The 20,464-nt window shown below is 27.8% G+C and overlaps 1 protein-coding gene across 1 annotated transcript in view; it reads left to right on the forward strand.

Annotated features, from left to right (window-relative positions):
• Nucleotides 1–638: 638 nt before the first annotated feature.
• LOC129607732 (protein PF3D7_1417600-like) overlaps nt 639–20,464 on the forward strand; it is a 30,563-nt gene continuing 10,737 nt past the window's right edge. The window contains exons 1-5 of the mRNA XM_055518904.1: nt 639–777; nt 850–1,590; nt 1,654–2,976; nt 3,040–3,287; nt 3,387–3,582. Of these exons, the coding sequence (XP_055374879.1) occupies nt 639–777; nt 850–1,590; nt 1,654–2,976; nt 3,040–3,287; nt 3,387–3,582 (2,647 nt within the window). The remainder of the gene's footprint in view (nt 778–849; nt 1,591–1,653; nt 2,977–3,039; nt 3,288–3,386; nt 3,583–20,464) is intronic.

The following is a 20,464-nucleotide window of genomic DNA, read 5'->3' on the forward strand; positions in this document are numbered from 1 at the left end:
AGAGGTAATCGAATCATAATTCGGTGCAGTCTGTTACCTAAATAATCATCAGATTTTATCATAGATTTAATCTTAGAATTTCTAGTTTATGTAAACAGAACCTTATACTCATACTCATATAAAATTCCGATTACAATTGCAGTTAAGATATTATATGATTTAAGCGAAAAAAAATTTTTATGAATATTACATAAAATAGCAAAAAAGAAAGTGTGTAAATAAGCCGTAAGAGGTTGGCAGTTGTAAGTCAAAATAATGTCAATTTTTCATTATGGTATATATATTCAGGTTCTCTTGACAGATAAATCAAATTTCTAATGTTGGTACATCTGGTACAATTCATTTTTCATTTGTTTCGTTAAATATTGTTGATGTTTATAAAATCTCCCAATTGTATTTTGAATGAATTATTTTGACTATCATTTTGGAAACAATTGCGTTTACGTAAAGACGTGTTGTGCTTTACTATAATGGTGTTCCGCGATTTTTGATATATTTACTAAAAATAAATTTAAATCAAATAAGCTATATAATGTTGGAATAAAACGTAAAAATAATAGAAAAATAATTTGAATTCCTTCGATGATATTCTAAATTATGCACACATCTAACAAATAAGTGAGTAAAAATTGAATAAAATGTCGAAAAACAAAGTGGTCCGGCAAAACAAAAGGTTAAATAAACGTAACTCAAAATTAAATGAAACAAATAAAATAAAAAAATGTTCTGTTTTGTTGACAAGATTAGATGTTTCAGACTTTTCCAAAAGTTTAAACAGTAGAAAAAAACAAGTTAATTTCAAAAATGCAAATAAAGTGAATGCAAATTCGTTAAATGTAAAATTTAAAGAAGTGAATCTGGAATATATAAACGATAAAAGCACAATATTAAAAAATTGTGTTTTAAGTTATCCCATAATTAAAATTGAAAAGCTAGATATTTCGCGGATTAATAGCAAGCAAAATGTATTTGATCATAATTCACGAGATCAAAAAAATCAAAGCATTCAAGTGGCGAATAACACTGATGTCAATGATATACAAATTCCGAAAAAAAGAGCCGTGAAGAAAAAGCGACCAAATGTAGGTAGACCTAGGAAGAAATTAGTTTTTAATTTTTCAAAAAGGAAATACGAAAATAAAGTTGAAGATTTCAATTCGCATGAAAATAAAATTCCAAAAGACATAAAAGAATTGAAAACGTGTGAGGCGAATTCTAACGAAAATAAAATATCTGAAGAACACCTGTTGGGCTCTATGGATGGGAAAGTTTATGGAGATGTATTAGTTACTCACATTAAAGATAAAGGTTTAAATTCTAAACAGTTAAATATAGTACAAGTAGAAAGTAATGTGAGCGCTCTGGAGAATCCAGAGAATCTAATTCAAGGTGAAAACGAAAATAACGATTTCGTAACATATTCCAGTGAACAAGAATCACTAAGTACATGCAAAAACTCTGCTTCCAAGATAAATATTGAAGCAAATCAATCTTTTTCAAAATATGAAAATAAAGAAACTCAAACACCAAAATTCTTTAAAAGAATAATAAAAGCTCGTAGGAAGCCTTGTAAAAGATTACAAAAATTTGGTAAAAAAAATTTAAAAAGAAAAATAGTTCGTAACGAAAAGAAAGAAAATTTTAAAATTTTAGCATCAGCAGACTATAAAGCAACCTCAGTTAATTCTGAAAACATTGAATCCTTTTTGCCAAACAATGTGATTCCAGCTATTGCAGAATCTACATTACCGTTTTTAAATCCAAAAGAAAACAAACTGTTGAAAAGCCAAAATTTTGAGCATTTAGAGAATGTATGCTTAAATTTGGAGCAGTTATCATACAATTCTGTATTGTTAAATCAGAATCAGGATATTTCTTCTTTTCTTTTACAACAATCACCAATATTTAGCAATGATTTGCTGTCTTACAATAATTTACAAGCGTCTCTTGTGGGTAATCCGCTACAAATAATCTCAGAAGTTTTGCAAAATAATAGAACAAAAGAAGTAACATCAATTATTCCTGCAGATAATATACAAAATTATAGAAACCCCAATAACTTTAATGAAATGGATGAACAAAATATTAATCAAAATATTTATGTTCAACCTGAAACTAATTATACAGAAACTCAACAAAATGGCAAAAATTTAAATAATCCAATCGTAGACAAATATTCTGCTAAAGTTATAGAGTCCATACAAATAATTCCATCGTATGATCCACTTTATCATCCACATAATTTGCAGAACGTTACTCAATCAGAACAAAATAATATTAGCAACATTTTTCAATTTTGTCAAAGTCTTGATAGTGGAAGTTTGATTTGTTCAGAAAGTATCAGTAATATACCATCGTCAATATCAACCCTATCGAATGAAATTTATGATGAAGAACAGCAAAATACTATAGAAAATGCGCTTGGAATATCCAGACAAAATGATATGACTGTAGAAAACGCAATACAAGAAAATTTTGCTTTACTATCACAAAACAATATTGCTGGGGATTATGATTACGAAAAAGTAAAAAACAATGGAAGAGTAGAAGAGGAAAATGAGAATAATTCTTCTTTAGCAGTGGAAATGCCAAATATTTTAAATGAAAATGCTGAAGTTCAAATGAATGAAAATTGTGATAATATATTGGAATGCCAATTAGAGCAAGAGAAATGTTGTCATATTGAAGAGGAAAAGGGAAGTATGAACACATTAATATTGAAGAATATTGAAAACGAAGTTGATAATAGTAGGTGTAATGCATCCAATTCTAAAACTGGAGAATCCTCGAACTCTCGGTCTAAGGTTAACATATCCAAAACTTGGTCAATTAAAAAGGATGCCAGAATGGTGGACGAAAACTATTTTTCAACCAAAATTACCATAGTTTCTGAATCCAAATCAAATTTATTATCAGATGAAATATCAGAAACGTCTTTAGAAAAGGCTGATTTAACATCCTCATCTTCTCGTTCGAGTACAAGATTATCCTCATTATCATTATCATTTTTACAAACAACAAATATAAATGAATTTATAGAGAAATCTATTGAGTCAGAAGAAATTGCTAGTTTAGAGAAAGAAAATAACAACTGTGACAGTGATGATGAAAATGATTCAAAACTTTTAAGCGCTTTTGGGATTTTATCAGAATGTAGAGTTAATTTAATAAAATTAGATTTAAAAGATATAAATCTTACATCAGCAAATGACTCAAATTCTCGTCAGGAAGATGTGCAATTTAAGAATAAAGGTAAATTAGAAAATGAAAAAAAAGATTTTGAGCAAGTAACTGGACTGAAAAATCAGTATGAAAATGAGCAAGAAATTATTAATAATGAAAGTACAATTAATAAAATTAATTATACTAATGCTGAAAAAATACAGAATGCCCCATTTGAAATTAAAATGTCGAAAACAGTAGAAATTACACAAAATGCCAAATTATCTGCCGATGCTGCTAAAATATATTGCAAAGGAAAAGATGAACAGCAAATTACAATTGAAATTGATAAAAATTTCTTTGCATCGACATCTAAAGAATTTGAATCGAAAAATAAGCAAAATGCCGTTTCAATCCAAGGTAAGTGCTGTTTTTCCTTTTTTTAAATAAATTTCATTATTTTATAAATTTGGAAATAATATAATGAGATAATTTTGGAATAAAATGATAAAGTAGGGTCAAACCAATGGTTTGTATTATAGCACTTTTCCCTTCAACAAGTGAAAATGCTGCTTTTAAAATACAGTTTATGTATACCTATCACACTATTAAAATTATTTTCATTCATATACGGAACTATTTCTAGGATTGCATATATTTAGGATGAACGATTTATGCAGTCTTTGAAATAAAGCAAAAATTAATAAAAAGTGGGTTTAACATAATGCTCGATTTTAAGGGATAATTGTGTGAGTTAAGAAAAATAATTATATTTTTCCATGTCATGGAATTTACTGTTAGCTTTTTGCGTTTATAGAAATTTGAAAAAGCTTGCGGTTTCGAAAATATAAGGCGTCAAAAATTCAAATTTTACAAATTTCAACAGGCGATAACTTGAGAGGGGGTGGAAATGGAAAAAATTTTCTTCTAACGAAATGAAGCATTTATTAGTGTCTAAAAGTCCTTAAAATTTCAGGCTTCTAGAGGCTGGGGTCTAGAAAATAAACGACATCAAAAATTTGGAAAAAACTGACTTTAGGTAACGGTAAATTTGGACGGCCATTTTGTTTTTCTAAAGTTTACCTATAGTATACCGCGCTAAGGGAAGCAAGCCGCTGCGTTTCTGCGTTTGCAAAATTTGAAAAATGCTTATGGTTTCATTGCACTAAATAGTTAAAAATAGCATTTTTAGGGTTTCGGGGGGTATAACTTCTAAAGAGGGGGGGGAGATAGATAAAAATTTAGTTCTACGAAAATAAGTTTCTAGTAAAGATCTATGCAAGTATTAAATTTCAGCTTTCTATTTTCAAGGGTGTAGAAGTTTTGTTAACAGATACACGAAGCACTTTTTTCAAAAAATTTTTGGAAAAATGCTAAAAAATGTGTAACATAGATAGATCTTTTCTTTTTATGAAATTGAAATTAATGTTGCTTATTGGCAAAACTACTGTTAGGAATATGTTTATATATTTATATTTTCTTGTTATTAGTTATATTTGAAATTTATTTTCTCAAACTATCTATTTGTTTGTTCACATATTTGTAACCAAAACTAATTTTTCCCTAAAACTACGAAAAAATAGAGTTTCAATTATTATTTTTTTAAGTTTAAGCTTACTTGTTTGAACTCTCAAATAATGTTTATATAAAAATATAATTATGTACTGATAACTTACAGTTAATTTAAACTGAAGTTCGTTTTTTATTTATTAATTTAAGTAGAGTGTTTTTATCAACCTCTTAATTTGCTTATAGTAAGAAATTTTTGCTTAAAGGACAACTATAAAAAATTCTTTAATTATTAACTAAACATGTAACAATATATTTGTCACAGTTCGTTAAGATTAGAGTTCACTTAAAAATTCTATTCTACTTAATATAATTTGAAATAATAAATAATAATTGTACAAAAATTGACTTTTCTAAAAAGAAATTAATCAGAATATTGTGAATATTTGAATATTGTGAATTGTGAATATTATGAATATTAGCTTGAAAAGTTATAAGTTTCAACTTTCATGACGTAACTTGAAAATTTTCTTGAAATCACAAATATTTAATAATCATTTATTATAATATTTTTAATTAATATTAAGAAAGAAAATAAGTAAGTAATATAAATATATAAAAATATAGCTAATATTCTACCGATTTTATATATGACACAGTTCTACACCTTATTTTATTTTAATATAAATGTAAAATTAAAAAAAATTTGAATTAAAAAGAAATTTTCATTTTCGCCATAAATTTACGAGGTACTAGTAAAATAATAAAATTCATGATCGCTGTATGTTACGCTATTTTGAGCAATTTAAACTAATATTGTTACGTTTATAGTACTCAATGTAAGTATTTTTAAGCAGTTATTAAATGTAATTTATCTTTGTTATTTATTTTAAATTTTTTAGCTACTTTAAAAAAAAAAACTGTTTTCATTAATTTTCTTAGAGTGGATTGTAAAATATGCTAATATATGTGCGAGTACTTTGTTGCATAAAATATGCTCAAAGGGTATTATAAATTAATTCTTGCATGTATAATGTTGTGAAAAAGCGTTATACTACACAAATCTAAGTGAATACTGGTGTGTTTTTTTTGCCAGTTTGCGTACAATATTCGAAATAGAAAATTGGTTTAAGTTAATAAAATTTACATTTTTGAATGTTGTGTAGATTTCTAGAAATGTATACGCATACATACGAGTATGTTTAAAAAATTTACTGAAGATAGTTGAAAAAGTTAGCATTTTAAAATGTTGCTACTAAATATTACATAATATTAAAATTTTAAGATATTTTTCTATATTAAGTAAGATGTACACTTTTTCCAATTGCAATTAGTATCAATCAGAACTGAATAAGTTCACTTACATATCTAGTTTTGAATGTTTCTAAACGTGCATTTCATCTATATGGAAATAACTAACAAGAACATTTAAATAAAAAATGTAGAAATGAATATGTGCGGATGTTTCACTTTTAATTTGAAACGAAACAGTAAAAAAACTAGAATACCTGTTGATATCTAATTTTGTAAAAAAATTTTGTATATATATTCCTTCCCAGCGTAATACTCTGCGTTGGTTAAGATATGTCAGTCCGTCTGTCCGTCCACTCGATCTTTTCTACAAAGGACAGTTGCTATTGTAATTGGACCAGTTCGGGCAACGGGCTCGGGTAGCTGCCATACAACTCAAAGAAGTTTTTTTTTTTTAAATATTTCAAAAACTAACAGAGATATTAATATCAAATTTTACTAAGGTGTGTTTAATTATATTTTATATATATTTTGAAAACTCTAATGGAATGGCTACACTGGTTCGGGTAGCTGCCGTACAAATCCAAAGGCAAATTTTAATTATTTGGGAAAATATTAAAGTTGGATTCATGAAACTTGGCATTTGTGTGTATGTTTTGATGGAATGACTTGACAGATTTGGATAGCTGTTATTCAATTCAAAAAACAAATTTTAAATATTCGGAAAAATAATAAAATTGGATTCATGAATTTTAGCGGCCTTGTGTTCAATCACATGTGCGATATATCCCTGAAGTTTTGATGGAATAGCTTGACAGGTTTGGGTAACTGCTACACAACCCCAAAAGCAAATTTAAAATATTCGAAGAAATAATAAAGTTCGATTCATTAGACTTGGTAGTTGTGTTTCCAATTATAGGTCAGATATATCCTTGAAGTTTCTATAGAGTGGTTTAACAGGTTCGAATAACTGGTATACAACAATGAAAGCTACTTTTATATATTTCAAAAACAAATTTTTAAACTCAGATTGCAAAGGTTCAGGGTATAAATCGATCCGTTTATACCGACTGAAACTTTTTACTTACTTGTTTCAAGTTAACTTTTTGTCTTCTTAAATTATCTTTGTTTATTACTTTTTCGTAATTACTTTTTTTTACCAATTTTTGCCTTTTTTCTACTTTACCACGAAGTAAATAATATATAAAATATGAACTACAATGTCAAAATAATTAAGGAATTAAAAAGTTTTTTTTTATTTCGAAATGTTAATTTTGAGAATCTTATCTGATTAAAATATAAGAATATGGAATAAATTTTGAATTTTATATTTGCCGCCTAAGCCTTACAAGAATATCTGAATTCAAAATTTAAAATGAAAAAAAGATTTAAAGCATTCTACATATATATATATGTATAGAATGCATATATAGAATATTAAAGTAGTTATTTTGGGATGAAGTTTTCATTTTTAAGTACTATTGTTATTAGTTAGATTTTGTATTTAACTCAAATTGCACCATAAAAAAAATTTTGTTCTTAAACATTACGAGTAAATTTGTTATTAATTGTAGATAATCCAATTAAATAAACATTTATTATGAATAACTGCCAAAGTTGTATCATACAAGCTGAGAATTGTGTTTGGAATATTTGATTACCTAACATATATTCGCATTGAAAGTAAAAGTTTTAATAAAATTTCCACGCAAGTCATTGTATTATGAAAGTATTAAATAATATAAAAATCTGGTATTATTTTAAAATTTTTAATGACAAAAATAAGGAAAAATAACGTATTTTGTGAGGGTTCGAATTTAATTTTAAAAATACTTTATGAATTTCGGAATACTTTATGAATTTGATATCATGAAATCATGATATCATGAACTGATGGGTAAAAGAACAAAAAACCTCTTTCTTTTTTTTATTGGTATGAAAAGAAAACTTCCTTTTATTCGGAATAAAATACTTTTTTGTTTACTTTTTGCTTTTTTTATTTTTTGAACAAAAAAGCTTTTTGGGGTGTAAAAAACCAACGTAAGTGTATGAGCATAAAATATATTCTAGACTAGACGTGTTTTTGCTGGCCAACTGGTTGTGGAGCAAGAAACGCTTGCAATACTTTCCATCTATTTAACTTTAAAAAAGCTAACTACACTGAACCCCATTAAAACTGAAGTTTAATTTAAATATATTAAAGTTCTTTTTCGATATTTTGAATTTAACTTTGCACGACATACTTGGTTGTTTGCTGAAAATTTCATTTTTGTTGCTTTCAAGAATTAAAATTCTTAAATTTATTATGTTGGTTTAGGTTTAGGTTGACGTGGCCACCCGAGGGTACGCTTAGGTCACTTGGGCCCTTTGTGATGCCATTGGATCTCCATGTCCCCACCCTCACGTAAACAAGCCCAAGTCCCTTTAAAAATAAGGGTAGGAGCTTCCGCCTTTTCCATGCCAAAGCTGAGCATGAGCACAGAGAATGAGCCACCGTCTACTTTTCCTCCTCGTTACTACAGTTCCTGTAGAGGCCCTTAGCGAGGGATCCCAAGTGCAGTAGTTGGGCTTTAGTTTAATTTAAAGCCTAAGGTCAATCCCAAGAATCTAGTCTTAGGAGAAAAAGAGAGCCCCGTTCCATTGAGTTTTCCCAAACTCAAACTCGTTATTTTGTGTCTCCTGTTGAATATGACCAGTTCCGTCTTACGGGGGTTCATTTCCAACGCGCAGCAAACGGCCTAGTCAGAGACGAGATTGAGGGCTCTCTGAACCAGCCCATTTAGAGTGTGTAGATGCTTTTCCGACTTAGCTACCACCAAGTCGTCAGCGTAGACAACCTTGTATCAATTCTCTTCCAGGCGTAGCCAAAATTGATTCACTACAAGATCCCAAAGAAGAAGGGATCGCTTGATGCATGAGCCCCGAAATGGGCCCTAATAGTCTTGTCTAACAGCATGTGTTCTATCACAGATACCAGAGACTCATGAATCGATGCGTCTGTCAGCGTGACTTTATTGAAGGCCGCCTCAATATCTAAAAAAGTAGACATAGTGTTCTCCCTTCTGTCCAGGGATGTAGGATGCTCTATGTAAATATTTCAAGTTTTAAAAAAGCTAGAAAATTTTATTTAAATTACCTAGAGAAATGTATATTTGGTTTTTAGTAAATCCACTTTCTGTGATCTAATTTTCCTGAAAATTAAATATTAAACTTCAACCAATTTCCTTAATTCGTTAGATGTGGTAGAAATTTTACATTTAATTTCTAGTTGTTAAAACAATGAATTTCTGGTTGTGTTATGGTTGAAATTATGGAGCTTATATATAGAATTCAAGAAAATCTGTTTTTATCAGATATATCTAAATTAAAATTTTTGAATTTTTAAAGACGATCTTTCTTACAAGAACCTTTAATAATGTTAATATAGATATATTATATACAATCGAAACATTACACTTTAGTATGATTTGTAAAATTTCTTAAGTTGCAATATTTTTTATCGGTCAAAGTAAAGTAAAAATTGATCAATAATATTATATGATACTTAAATTGCATTCGATTACCTACTAATAATTTTTGAATTTATTGTTATTATTACTTATACCAATTTTAGTTTACTCTCAATATCATCAATTTCAATAGTTGCTGGTTTTTATAACAGTCTATAGATAGATAATTTCAGATATAACTACTTATCATAAATCAATTTATTTTTTTGTTCTTATTCTATTTCGATATTATATATTTTTACCAATTATTCATAATTTTTCTTTATTTTGCTCCTATCTTTATATTTATGAATGTATTTATAATTTTACGTATATATTAGTATAGTAAAACCTAACTATATACATATGTAAAAACATAATGTAACTTATTTTAATTTTAATTTGTTAAAAAATAGAAACTTGAGAACCGTGCCTTCATCACGTAGAAATCGATATCAAAAATATTTACTACTGTTTTTCGTGAATAATCGATTGCAAAATTTACAATGTTAATATCGATGCTTTTGATTGTCCGTCTTCTTTCTCTTTTTTAATTTCTTAAATGTCCAATTATTGAAATAAGAGGCAGCAAAACACAGTAAAACAAAATGAATAATAGCGCAAAGAATTTACAGAAGCGCCCAGATGTTTTTTTAAGCATAGAAAATTGATTTTTAAATAAAAAATAAGTATATAGTAAGTAAAGCTCAACAAATTTTTTAAAAGTATCGTCATTAGAGAAATAAAGTAAAAGACATTCAAGTTGTATTGTACGTGTATGAGTATATTTATTACTAAAATGCTAGAAATTGCATTTGAAGCAAGAAGCTGATTGACGTGAATTATATATTAGTTAAGACCTTTTCATTAGCGCAGTATCCCGCGGCATACTTATAGTGAAAACCGCGCTATGTTTATGGTTATAAACAAATGTTGCTAACATAGTTTGTTTATATGCTTTATTAGCAATATTATTCATGCTTTACTTTAGAATAATTAAAAATATATTACATATCTATCACGTTATGCTTTTGCAGTATTGGGTTTGCAGTTATAAGAATTTTTCGTAATAGTGTATTTATTAAAACCTCTTTAATTATAAATTTAATTTTATAGATTTTGGAATTATAATTTTGTTTGACAAGCTTTTAAAAACTTAGCTTTTAAAATATATGGATAAGTTTTAATGCCCTTAGCACAGTTAAAATCAATTGGCGATAGTATACCTTTCCTAGACTTACCTTTTCTAATTCATACCAACTATGAAATGATATGGAAACACCAACTTCTGTTTAAGAACTCAATCGGGTTTAAATCGTTATTCGGCATACATAATTTATATCATAAAATTAAAATTTAATTACTTAAGACAAATTTTTGATACATGAGTTTACATAATATGTTAAATAATTTTTAAGTTGAGTGAGTTAAATTGAATGAAATAAACCTGTTTAAATAAACAAAGCTTATTTACTCATCTTGAGAAGCTTTCTTTTTTCCTTATTTTTATAGAGATATTAAAAAAATTTATAAATTGTGTTTTTGACATGCAATAATTTTACTTGCCAAGAAATTTGTTTGTGGAAGTGTAGTTAATGATTATTAATGAAACTCGATAAGCGTTTCTACTTGTTTATAAAAAACACCTAATCAATAAATTGTTTGCTTTTGTTTTATAAGTATGCCTCCATTTTTTTCGATATATTATATTTGATATGCAAGTGTTTAATTTGTAATTAACCTTTTGAGAATCAATTAAATATTTGCCAACTTAAAAACTTCAATATGTTCCATGCCATATACATACATATGTTATGCTATAAGTTGCATTGTGCAAAGAATATATGTAAAAGTTGAGTTACACGAGTTACACTGCGAAACAAAAATGTAACACACATAACTTAAAAATATATTTATTAATGTTAAATTGTGGCAAATCTTTTAAAATAAATGTAATCATGTAGTCATAACATAAAATATAAAATTATATATTTATTGAGTTCAACATTTTCCAAAAAATTAATTAAGGAGTAAGACGAATATTCTTCAAAATTGAAAGTCAGATTTTACAATATCTTATTCTGACTGTTACATAAAAATTTGAGCTTCTACTGTCTATCTAGCCTTATTCAATTCCTTATTGTTACAACTTATTTTAAAAAAGTCACAGTAATTTAGAGAGACAGTTAGCTATTTAAATTTTCTTAAGTCACCATGCATAAGCACTTATGATTCATTCTAATTTCACTTGTTGAAGTTTTTTGATTTGACAGTATCGCACTCGATTTGACGTTTTAGTCATTTCATTCTGCACATCTGTTATATTTTTTTCATTTAAAATCTCATAATCATCAACATGTGTACTTGTTTAATATATGTATTTGATGTATACATATACATATATATATATATCAAATATATAAGAATACATAAACTACATATCTATATACAGGGTGTCTCGTAACAAAATGCACTGCCATATGCCATTGTATAGACCCTCATGAGTAGACAACAATTTTGTATGGAGACCATGTTCACAGTTCAACAGTTTCGGAGCTGTAGGGGCTTAAAGTCAATTTCGACTAATTTTTTTGCTTTTTAAAATTTTAAGCATCATTCCGCGACTGTGTAAGACAGGTGCATTAACAAATATGATTTGGAAACCTCAGAGTAAGTGCTTTCTCATGACTATCTAGATTAGTTATAATCTGTTCAGATTTCGGAATCACATGACTTCAAACTTCCCGAAAGTTGAAATTTTAACTTTTCATTTTTAAAAAACGTTAAGTTTCTAGGAGACGTAACATGGGAGCTTTTAGCTTACCAATTTTAGCATAGGTGGCAACCTTTACAACTAAGCTTTTGGTGTATGATTCATCATGGTACGTGGTCTGGTTTAGTAGTTATTGAGAAAAATAGAGTACTGTAAATGCTGTTTTATACCAATTTTTTTTCTTCAATGACGTTGAAAAAAGTACACCAAACGGTCAAGATGGTGTCTCTGTTCTGTTATGCAAATGTTCAACTCAACACCTAGTTTCTCTCATATTTGCAATTATTAATAGTCTAGAGAATAAGATATGGGGGTTCTCATTGATACGGCCGCAGATTTGTACTTAAAATTTCAAAAAGTAAAAAAATAGGTTGAAATTGATTTTAAGCCCCTGTAGCTTCGAATCTGTTGAGCTGTGAACATGATCTCCATACAAAATTGTTGTCTACTCATGAGGGCCTATACAATAGCATATACTAGTGCACTTTGTTACGAGACACCCTGTATTACTACTTTTTATTTGTGCTTATTAAAATGAATGAAAAAAATGTCATCCTTTGAGATATTATTTTAAAAATTGATTTGGTTATTCAAAGGTTTACCATTTTTACAAATTCTGTTGTTTTATTTTGGTCTTTTTTTAATAGTCGTACGAACGTATGCTCGAAGGGTATTCTAAATTTGCTTTATTGTTTGTAACGGTAAGAGATAATGGTGAGCGTCGAATTCTGAGTCGATTTAATATTGTCTGTCCGTCTGTCCGTCCGTCCGCCAGTCCCTACGATAACTCAAAAACTAATTGAGCTAAGTTCAACAAATTTTCACAAATGATTAATTATACTAAATGCCACAATCCTTTTAAAATTGGATATGGTCGGGGTACTGGGGGATTTGATATGATCGGGTTTGGTAAAAGTCGTTCAAATTGTTTGGCTCCTTCTGGTAGCTGCCATACATTTTCAATAGTAGTTTGGCCATATCTTAGAAAATATTGAAAACATAGTACTGAAATTTTGCATAGATAATTATGCTAATACGGCAACTTAAAATCATTGTCTGCCCCATAGTGAGCTATACCATATTTATTCGCATGTAGAATAACAAATTTTGAACAAATATAACAAAGAAATATATTGTTGTTTCGCTTGTTTTAATGAACTACTTAAATGAATCACCCTTTTTTGAAGCATATTTTTCGCTTTTCCTAATTTTGTTGAATTAAAAATATGTACTTATTTCATTTTAGAATAAGCATGTTTGTATACATATGTATGTATATGTTAAATTTTGTGTGAATAACTTTGCTCGTCGTTGATGATTCTACAGCATTAAAAATTATTCAAATAATATTTGATAAATTCAAGAGCTCATTGGATTTGGATAGCAATATATTATAGAATATTTATAAGGATTTTTTCACAACTTCCACTAAAAGCAAAAATGTTATAAGAAACTTAGTTCCATTAAATCCTTGCATTAAAATAAATATTGAAATGTTGTGGAAGTGAAATAAAAGTGTGTTAAGTTTTTACTGAATTTTTAAAATTTTCGAAGTTAAATTGAATATTTTGTTTATTTTTTATAGAAAAAAAAATTAAATAAACGCTTAAAAGGATTCATGCTTCGGTTGAGTTTCAAGAGCACGCGTCAAATCTAATTAAAACATATTTGAATGTTTGTTTCTGTGTTAGTTTTTTGTTCCGTTTTATCAACTTACGAGTACTTACATTTTTCATTTTCTGTTATTATCAACAGCAAATTTGTAAGAACATGCGATTCAGAAGTAAGAACATGCAAATAATTACACGCTTTTGTTTTTTAAAATTTTGAAATTTTTCTTTTTTATAGAAACTTTTAAATTTTTCCAGAAGGTTTAGGGTATATTCACTTTGGTATGTATTCAAGTTTGTAACTACTTCAAGGAGATGTCTCTTGAAGGTGATTCTAGATATTTCAAAAAAAATTTTTAAACTGAGATTGTCAAAGTTCAGGGTATTATTCAGTCGGTTTATATCGACTAAAGCGTTTTTACTTGTTGTTATTAATGTTTGGCTTACCATATGTTCTTTTATATTAAAAATAAAACCCCCTAAATTCGTGAAGTGCGCGTGTACTGGGTTTGTAAACAAATTCAATTGTTTAAATGATCGTAATTTTTAAATGGTAAATTAAATTGTTTTTAAATGGAGGAAAAATAATAACTAGGTTTTTATAGCAAAGTTCTAAATTTAAGTTTTTATTAGATTTCTTATCCCTTTTACTACTTTAATTCATGAAACGTAGAAACCAGAAACTCAATAATAATATTGAAAAATATTATTGCAACATATGAAAAACATTTTAGGAACTGTTTTTAAAACAGCTTAACTCTATAAGAACCTTAGAGGTTCTATTAAAGTTTACGGTTGTTTTGTTTAACATTTCTGATGCGACTCATAATTTTTGATATATTGCTAAATATTTTTAAAATTTAATGTGAAATTCTGAATTCCGTAATAAACAGAATCATAAACTGCAAAAGTATGTGCAAAAAAAGCTACATAAGTGTGTACTTATTAAATTAAAGAGGAATTTCACTCGCAGATATTTGGTAATTGGTTTGGATTTTGGTTGGGGGATTCTTTATTTATCGCAATCGATCATTGTTACCGACCGACGATTACTTAATCGATCATTACCACTGTTTGGAAGGATGTTTTAATTAATTTAATTAAAACTTCCTTCAATTAAGGATTGAGGTTTAAATTTTCTGTTTTTTGTTATGTTTGAAACGACATGCTAGAAATTAATGAAAGTTAAACTCTAAGTTGTTACAGGTTGTGCTTTTCAGGCTTATTATTATGATAAGAAAAAGTTTTGCCAATTGAAAAAGATTTTTAGGCTGAGATATTTGTAGTAAAAGGAATTGCTAGCTTTGCTAATTGAACAGAATTGGCTCTTAACTATTGCTAATTATACTGTAGTGAAAGTTAGTAACTTACTGATAATAAAAATTAAAGTTTAAAAAAACTTTCTTTCACATTTAGAATAATACATAAACATTCACTACAATCAATGAACATATACGAGATTTTTATTTTAAGAATTTCCTAATACATATGTATTAGACAAAAGCTATTTAGAAACTCTAATACTATTTCTTACTAAAAACATTTGATTTTTGCTAGTGTTTACTTTGTTCATGCAGTGGCAGAGGTTGTAATATTTACATTGTTGTTACGTTATGATTTTTTTTTGGAAATATTATATTTTATATTTTTACTTAAATTGAAATAATGTGGTATATATACGCTCATTTTTGAGTACGTAAATGTAATGGGGCACCACACTGTTACATATATTAACATGCATGTGTTGCCTTATTCATTAATTATTGCAAGCACATATGAGTATATGTATATGTATTACCATTCCCATAGAATTTAAGTTAAATTTTACATCGACTAAATCTAATTTAATTAGGCAATTATTTTTAAATTAATGCTCTTTTATTAGCAAACATTTATTTATCCATACATACATATAACTATTTTTACTATTATTTAATAAGCAATAGAAAAGTATTTACAGTAGATTCGCATTAATATGAACTAATACGAGTATATATCAGAAGGAGTTTAGACAAATAGCATTGCCTATTTAAATACAAGTTATTTTATATAAATTTTTTTTTTTGACTTATTATTAGGGGGACCATAATTTGAGGGAAAAAGATAAGCTAATGAATAAATAAACAAATTTTCAAAAAGTGATAAATATTAAATATTAATTATATGATGTTATGTTGATATTTATAATCTATACATAATGTTAAAAAATTAATATATAGATACCAAAAAAAAAAAACAAAAACGATTTAAAACAAAAGATTCTTAATTTTTTCCATAAGAAAGGTCAGAAAGTTAATGTATAAAGATAAAAAAAGGGCGCACTTGCCTGATAACAATTATGTAGTCTTGTGTTTATGCAAATTAGCATTCATTTTCGAGCATGTTAGTATAATTGTGAACTTACTGTATGTATCTACATATTAATTTCATAATTATTATAAAGTATAGGCTTTTTCGAAAATTCATTTCTTACTTAGTTTTTAAATGAAGTTTGTTCGTTTATTAAGAAGTGTTGCATATTCTCTAAATGGCAGCATTTAAAGAAATTGTCACGCATATTGACATTTTTTATTTAATAACTGCAAGAGTTACAAATTTCTTTTGTTTTCTTTTAGTTTACAGTATCAGTTATCGATGAATTCTTGGAGTAAGTTAAATTTATTCTGCATTTTGCATTTTTATCTCCAACCAATTTTTTTTATTCCTAGTAATATAGAAAATGAAAAACTTTGGAGCCACAGCAGAACGAAATTACTTTAGATAGTGAGGTTCGAAAATGAAAAAAGTTTTAGAGATAACAAAAGAATAAAATAAAATATAATCGGGCATTAGATTAATTATTGAAATATAAATCGTTATTATTGGTGCAAGTTCATTGGGAAATTTTTTAAAAATTGCCATCATTAATAGTTTTGTTTTCTTTGTTTATTTATGCGATTTTTGTTATCATTTAAATTAAAACTCAACGGTTCTAGAGCGTAGTTAAGGGATATCTTGTTTACAAATAATATTTTCCGGTTTTAATTTTTACCGACCGTATTGTGTAAACAATAGGTAGGTTATGTGATGGCAACAAATTTTGCATATCGAGTTTTCGGTGGGAACGTACTTCTCCATAGTAGGGAAGTGCAAATAAACTATTTTTAGCAACCTGTCGGTCTGTCGGTCTGTCGGTCTGTGTGTGCACGCGTGTATCTCAAGTTCTACTGAACCGATTTTTATGAAATTTTATATGTAAGTTTATTTCCACCATGGCACGGATCGATCAACTTTTGGTATATATCAGGCCTCGGGAACTGCACTTTTTAGCGGGCCTGTTTTACATTTTTGAACATTTTAAAGAAAATATTCAACCGATTTACTTGAAATTTTATATATAAGCTCAGCTCGACCGTCCGCAAAAATTCTTATGTTTTGGAAGAAATCAGGCATCGGCAACTAGACGTTTCCTACGGACCAAATATACATTTTTGTGTATATAAAGAGAAATAATCAACCGATTCCATTGAAATTTAATATATGAACTCCTCGTATTAAGACAATGAACATATAAATTTTTTGGAAAGATCAGGGCTCGAAAACGGATTTGCGGGCCGATTTTACATTTTTCACCATTTTGAAGAAAGTATTCAACCGATTTACTTGAAATTTCATATATAAGCTTTGCTCGATCATACGCAAAAATTCCTAACTTTTGGAAGAAATCAGGCATCAGCAACTGGGCGTTTACTACGGGTCAAATATACATTTTTGTGTATATAAAGAGAAATAATCAACCGATTTCATTGAAATTTAATATATGAATTCGCCGTATTAAAACAATGAACATGTAAATTTTTGGAAAGATCAGGCATCGGCAACTAGACGTTTACTACGGGCCAAACATACACTTTTGTGTATATAAAGAGAAATAATCAACCGATTTCATTGAAATTTAATATATGAATTCCTCATATTAAAGCAATGAACACATTTTTCACCATATCCACAGAACAAATTGATGGAATTTCTTGAAATTTGATATTTGAGTTCTGGTTGTTACCGAAACTAACTGGCGAGCATTTCAGGGAATTCGGGTAGCACAAAGCAAAACTCTACTAAAAGCCAAATTTACATTTTTCTAAGTATGTTAACTATAAGCTTACTAATGTCCTAAAAATTGGAAAGAAGTATTCAACAGACATTTTTATAATATTCTGTAACACTTTCATTTAACTAGACAATACACAATGCGGTCGGTTATTTATTATTAAATTATTTTTTTTAAATTACAAAATGGAACAATGAAGAATTTTGAAAAAACAAAAACAACTACAAAAACGTGCACAATTTTTTTAACTATTTAAGCTTTTTTGACAGCTCCGAACTGCTTTTTTTGAACTGCTTACAATTTTTTTATCTTATTTAGTTCAGTTAGCGCAGTGCATCCCTATAAAAACGTTATTTATAATGTATCATAAATAATCATTCAGACCGAGAAAGAAGGAGTTTATGTTTGATTTTTTACTACATGCGTATGTAATAATTTCTTATTCAGTGTTAACCTGTTATTAAGGTAAATGGTTGTTTTACAGCGATAGCTTATTAATTAGCAATAATAAAAAGGATCACTTATATTTGCATCAGGCTTTATCACAAATCACACAAAACTCAAAGATTTTAGGACTAAAAAACCTGTAGGATAGAAATTTGCAAGTCCTGAAATCACTTTATTGCTCAGATATCATAGGGTTATCGTTCTCAATTCTTTCTGTGATAAGAAATTCAACATGATTATTGATGTTTTATTTCTACATACATATATGTACGTAAATGTTAAAAATTTTAAATTGATGGTGCAATTTACAAAATTCAAATAAGAATTTTGATTTTCTCAATTTAAATTATGTACATAAATGTTATAATTATTTATAAGTACATACAAAAAGTTTCTGTAAGAATTATTTTATTATACAATAAAGTTGAGTCAAAGCAATGGTTTATAATGTAGCACTTTTCCCTGGAACAAGTGAAAATACTGTTAAACAATCAGTTACATTGTTCAAATTGCTTCTATTCATATGCGATTATACTTCAAAGATTGCATATATTTAGGATGAGGCCAAAAAAATAATTGAAAGAGACGTTGATATAATGCCCGAATTTAAGGATTAATTGCGTGAGTTTAGAAAAATAATTTTGTATTTAGGGGGCTAAATTTTCAGACGGGGGAAGATAGGTAAAAATTTTTTTGTGTAAAAGCGTTTTTAAATACTTCTACGGGCGAACGGATAAAGTGAAACTAATAAGCACTTTTTTTCAAAAATTTTTTGAAAAAGTGCTAAAAAGAAACGAGAAATATATGCATATTTATATACATACCTACACATATACAAATATATAAATGTTTTGCTTCTGCGGGAGTCGCATTTAACAACACAGTTGAATAATACGTTTTATGCGTAATGTAAAACAAAAGTTGTATTAGAAATTTTTATATAAGGGTTGATTTTCTTCGTTAAAATAAAAAACCCCTGTTCCATTTAATGTTCTAATTTCCCTTCGATATTTACATACAAATGAACATATTCAAGTACAATTTTAAAAATTTTTTTGAATAATAAAAATATGGCAGCTTACATGAAACAAAATAAATGAAAAAAAGTAAATATCGTTAATGTACCGCTGTCCCCTGCACTTTTCTGTAATTTTTCGATATTTATTTTTATTTTTTTAAGAAGTAGAAGTTTAGTGAATTTTGTAATGTTAAATTTTTTCATTTGCTTTGAGATCAGGAATTGATTAGCGGAAAAGATTTATTCATGGGTTTTACCATCATTGTCATCGTCATTATCATCATTTTTATCATTATTATTATCATAATCACTATTATTATCATGTATTTTTATACTATTATCAATATCATCATCGATTCCATTATTACTATCATTATATAATACAATACAATTTATATGTACGTGTTATTCTTTATTTGTTGAGTACACGTTAAGTTTCGGGAATGCTAGTGTTTGGTTATATACATACATATATATAGATATGTACACATGTAGGTACAATGAGAAAAGTATTACCTAATACACAAACATTATTGTACAAAAAATTTCAAAACGGTTTTAGTTTTTCTTCCACTAATATTATAAAATATTGTACCATAAAAGAAAAAAATCTGATGTGGTCAGCACATAACCGACCGCATTGTGTATTGTCTAGTTAAATGAAAGTGTTACAGAATATTATAAAAATGTCTGTTAAATACTTCTTTCCCATTTTTAGGACATTAGTAAGCTTATAGTTAACATACCTAGAAAAATGTAAATTTGGCTCTTAGTAGAGTTTCGCTTTGTGCTACCCGAATTCCTTGAAATGCTCACCAGTTAGTTTCGGTAACAACCAGAACTCAAATATCAAATTTCAAGAAATTCCATCAATTTGTTCTGTGGATATGGTGAAAAATGTAAAATCGGCCCGCAAATCAGTTCTCGAGCCCTGATCTTTCCAAAAAAGTTATATGTTCATTGCTTTAATATGAGGAATTCATATATTAAATTTCAATGAAAGCGGTTGATTATTTCTCTTTATACACACAAAAGTGTATATTTGGCCCGTAGTAAACGTCTAGGTGCCGGTGCCTGATTTCTTCCAAAACATACGAATTTTTGCGGATGGTCGAG

The sequence above is a fragment of the Condylostylus longicornis genome, unplaced genomic scaffold, assembly GCF_029603195.1.
Source record: "Condylostylus longicornis isolate FDR11 unplaced genomic scaffold, ASM2960319v2 ptg000004l, whole genome shotgun sequence".
Classification (NCBI taxonomy): Eukaryota; Metazoa; Arthropoda; class Insecta; order Diptera; family Dolichopodidae; genus Condylostylus; species Condylostylus longicornis.